We start from the raw sequence: 4,740 nt of genomic DNA, 5'->3' as shown, positions 1-4,740 counted from the left end.
TCTCCCAGATCACCCTCGTGGAAGACTAGGAGAGCCTGCGCCCCTTACTGTTACCTGGCTGGCCATAGTTATTTTCCCCGTGCAGCTTCGGGAACTCTCGAAGGCTCTTCCTATTGGCCGTGAGTAATATCGAATCAGCAGGGTCCTACTTTGGGAGTCAGGAGACTGCGGTACTAACACCAGCTGTGTGGCCCTGGGAAAATTTCTTCACTTGTGTGGGCTTTAGTTTCCCCATCTGCTCAATGGACACGATCAGAACTCGTTCACCTTCCTCTTAGTAGTGGCTCAGAGAAAGAAAGGAATACATACATAATCATTTAGCAAATAAATGAAGTAATTGTTGTGAAAAGGGAGGAGCCCTGGTTAAGATGAAGAGGTAGAGTTTCATGGGGAGGGGAGTTGCCATGCTTTCTGTTTCCAGTAAAGTCTAGAATTTTCTATTCATTCTGTGGGGAGAAAGGCCAGCTTCCACCCTCCCCTCCCCTAGCCCAAATCCCTCCAGTCACACCTGCCCTGTCTGGGCCCCTTTTAATCAACAAAGCAGACTCAATCAACAAGTGTTTATTGATCACCTACTGTGTGCTCAGCACTGTTACAGATAGTCTGGGGGATACAGAGAGGTCTAAGATGTGGTCCCTGCCCTCCAAGAGTTTACAGTGTACTTGTGAGATCAGGCACACACATGAAAAGATAACTATCAATAGCTATCAATCAAAAATTGTGAATGATAAGCATCAAGAAGGGATTTATACATTGAGGGTTGGAGGAGGGAGGGAGAGGAGAGGAACGGAGTGGTCAGAGAAAGCTCAATGAAGGAGGTGACACCAAGCAAGTCCTCCAAGCACGAGGAGGACTTTGCTAAGGGGATGGGGCCTTCCAGGTTGGGAGAACAGCTGGAACGTAGGCAAGCAGGTGGAAATGTGAAAGGCACGTTAGAGACAATGAATGGGCCTCTTCTGCTGGCACTGAGGTTTGGGGAGGGGTACTGGAGTTTTTCAGAAGCTGGTCATGCCTAGGCTGGTGAGGGAAAAGGTCTTTGGCTTATGACCCCCACTCCCACTGCAGGGGAAATGGAGCATTTTCAGACCTTAGAGGTGGAATTGTCTGCCTGGGAACCGTTCTCTAATCTCCCACCTCAACTGCAATCCCAGCTCAGCCATCACTCAGACCATGGTCATAGCACCTTGGGCAGGGATGTGCCACACTGGAGCCTTTGGTCACCCTCTGGCAATTCTGGAATATCTTCTGATGGCTGTGGGGAGAACAGGCCAGGCCCGCTGGGTGCTGTGGTCCTCCAGAGGCTCTGTAGTACTCTGTGGGTAGCCCCTGGGGGCCTGATCTCAGCCTTCGGGGCTGATTTTTCATTAGGCCTGAAGACCCTCTGAGGGGCTGCCTCTCTCTGGCACAGTAGAAACACCCACTGGAGCCACCACAGATGTCCACCCAGCTTCTTAGATACCAAAGTTCTTATTCTTCCTTGGCCAGCATTGGGGAGTGGTATGTTCCTCTGTACCACACACTTCCGTGCTGTCATCCCCCAGCCAAGGACGATCTCTAGAAAAACTGGTTCACTGTTCTTAAGACAACCATTGTCTAGGGTCCTTAGCCTTGTGGAGGAGGCCAGGAAGCCGGTCAGGTGCCCCAGAGGAAGGCAGGGACCTTAGCAGAAGTTGGGGCCGCAGCTTCTGAGGCAGTTTCTCCGGGGAGTCAAAGTCTGCTGCCGCCCGAGCTTTCCACCAGATCTTCTTTCCTCATGTGTTCCTCAAGCCACAGACTCCATCCCTGACCCACAAACATGAGGGAATTCTGGGAAGTGCCCCGGGAAATGGTTCTGGTCTCTTTTTGCTCCCAGGCTGCCTACCCGTCCTCTCCTCCTACACCCAGTTGCTTTCTGTTCCCTAGATGCCGTGGGATGGTTTTATTTCAGTTCGTGCTCAAACCAGTCTGGACACTGTGGAGTCATAACAAGAGTGGGATGGAGGTTCCACGGCCCATTACTGACCAGTCAGTTTCTTTGGAGGGAGGCTTGAGAAGGAGGTTCGAGTCATGTCCATTAAAGCCACCTTCTCCCCCACCCCATCCTCCAGCAACAAGCTAAGAGCAACCTCAGCCAGAGGGAGAGGGTCTTTGATCAGAGAGAGTAAGTCCCCAGGATGTGATTAGTGGGTTTGGGGATGGATTCCCAGGTAAAGCAAAGGGCAGAAGGGAGCCTCTGGGGCCTGGATAAAGGTAGGGGCTGTGGTTTCAAGCTGAGAGTTGGGGACTCAGAGCAGGGGGAGGGCAAGGTGAGGGAAACAGAAAGGCTGGCTTGGCGAGCATCCTGCAGGCAATTCAACCTGCACACTGTCACATTAGCTCCCATTTCTGCCTTTGCTCAATCCAGCGGCCAAAGTCAGTCTATCCTCAGCAGCACCTTCTGACATGATCCAGTGGCAATGTCCCTCACCTGTGGCCCCAGAGGCCTGTCCACTGGTTTTCACAGACCCAGCCACCCCCAGCTCTGGCCCCTGGTTCTTCACACATACCCTGTCAGACTGTAGGAGTTGAATTCACTCTTGGCTTTGGGAGGCTGACCAGGCCTGGGAGAGCTCCCAGTGGCAAGAGGCTGGGCTTGGTAGCCATCGTAGTAGTTGGAGCGATTTCTCTGGGTTGGGCAGGAAAAGCAGAGGATGATTCCAGCCACCAAGGAGAACAGGGAAGAAATAATGCCCAAGTAAAGAGCCTCTCCGATCTCAAATTTCATGCTGTCAGGCACCAGTGGTGAGTAGAAGTCCCGCAGGATCCCATGAAGATTCCAGGCAACAGGAATGAAGCCCAGGAGGCCTCCAAGGATGAAGAAGACTCCACCCACTACCGCCACTCTGTCTTTGGCTCGGGATTCTTGGCAGAAGACTGTGCATCTCATGCCCACCACAGAGATAATGCAGGCCAGCGAGGAGATTGCACTGGATGTCACCATCATGGCCTGGGCAGCCTGGATGTCAGCGGGCAGGCCTAGAAGGGTGCTGTAGATGTCACACTGGGTGATGCCTGTGCTGTGGGTGGCACACTCCATCCAGAGGCCTTTGGAAAAACCGACTGCCGTCACAATGCTGGCACCGACGTAAGAACTCGTTCGCCAACTAGGGAGCAACATGGCAACCACTGTGCCCAGCAGCCCCAGAAGGCCTAGGATGTAGCCGACAAGTTGGACGCCAAGAGAGGCCATGGCAGACCTCTCAGTGGAAGTGTCTTCAGGGCCCGCTCCCTCTTCTTCTGGCTGCAGTTCTTGCTCCTCAGATCCCAGCCTCTAATCCCTCATTTCAGAGTAACTCTGCCAAGCTGACTTCTCTCCTCCTTACAAGTGTCTGTGGGTGGCCACAAGCAGGCTCAAGAAGGCATCTAGAAGACCTAAAAAAAAAATCCATAAACCAGATTAAATATTGACCAGAAGCTTATGAGAAACCAGAAAATGCTGGATGCCTTTTGACCTTTGTTATCTTTAGAAATAACACACGAGAAAGGGCGAAAAAAAAAAACTTTGAAAGTGGAGCCAAAATGTCATCGCCTCCTGCGTAGGCACATGCCTTACGTTGGCAGCTAGACAAAGCCAAGGGCCAGACAGGTGGCTACTTTCCAGGAAGGTGGTGATGGCAGTGGCGGTTGTCGTGGCTGTGTTAACTGCTAGTATCTAAGGCCTTCCACGTAACACGTTGCCAAGGAACAGTGCCACAGGGCCCCTCAATTGCAGACTGAGGCCAAACTCCAGGGGACTGGATCAGGAGGAACAGGTCCTAGAATACAGCCTTGGACTCCGGCTTGTTAGAGGCCTCTTGGATCTCCAAGGGCCTAGAGAGTAGTGCCCATGGTGAAAATCTACTCCAGGGCACACTGGAGTAAATGGGTAAAAAAGCATTCTGTTCATACTCTGAGAGTTCAGATCCTTCCAGCTCTGCCCAAATCCCCCTCTGCAGGCTAGCCTATGGCCTCCTGCATTTATAACACACTCAGACATTTCCTGTCTGGTCTCTTAATAGATGCCCCCATCCATCATCAGCCTCTCAAATGATGAGGGAGTACTCTAGAGCAAAGAGGTTGTTCCAGGGCCTGGAGGGAGCCCTGAAATTCCCTGAGCTATGTATTAGGGGCACTAGGGCAGACAGGAGAAAGGGAGGCTGCTCTAGAATAGAGGGGTTTGTATGAGGCAGGCATCTGAGCCAATCCTTTGGAATCTCAGAGCTATAAAGGATTTTGCAGTGTTCAGGGAGCCCCAACTCTTACCAAGGTTCAGGACACTATGGGTCAAGAGCACACCCTTCTCCCTATCCTATACAAGACCCTCCAATCCACTAATTTTTTCAACTTAACCACAATCTGGCTATTCCATTTTAGCCTTCTTCAAGATTTCTCTTTCCCTACTCATCTCTTACATGTGGGTATTCCTCAGAAGTCCATCCTTCTCTCAATCAACATTCTGTCCCTGAGCAAACTCATCTGCCCCCATGAGCTAATCTACTACCCATCCATCCACTGGCTCTTCCAAATCTGAATTTCCGGCAAAGACCCTCCTGAGCTTCCAAGACTGGCAGAGCAATCACCTAGTTAAAATGTCCACATGGAAAGCTCATAGGCACCTTGAATTTAACATGTCCAAAGAACACTTGCTCATCACCTCCCCCATTGCACCTCTCCCCAAACAGTTCTTCCTTGGGTCCCCTGCAGTCACTGAGTGATGCCTCTATCCATCCCCTTGTGCTGGAC

General features: G+C 51.5%; 1 protein-coding gene across 1 annotated transcript; it reads right to left on the bottom strand.

Annotated features, from left to right (window-relative positions):
• Positions 1-545: 545 nt before the first annotated feature.
• CLDN2 (claudin 2) lies at positions 546-3,384 on the bottom strand. The gene has a single exon (XM_045537905.1). The coding sequence runs from the start codon at positions 3,206-3,208 to the stop codon at positions 2,516-2,518; it is 693 nt and encodes a 230-aa protein (XP_045393861.1). The 5' UTR covers positions 3,209-3,384; the 3' UTR covers positions 546-2,515.
• Between the last annotated feature and the right edge of the window lie 1,356 nt (positions 3,385-4,740).

Source organism: Lemur catta, chromosome X (genome assembly GCF_020740605.2).
Source record: "Lemur catta isolate mLemCat1 chromosome X, mLemCat1.pri, whole genome shotgun sequence".
Lineage (NCBI taxonomy): Eukaryota > Metazoa > Chordata > Mammalia > Primates > Lemuridae > Lemur > Lemur catta.
The sequence above is the reverse complement of the archived record's forward strand: the minus strand, read 5'-3'. Positions and strand labels throughout refer to the sequence as shown.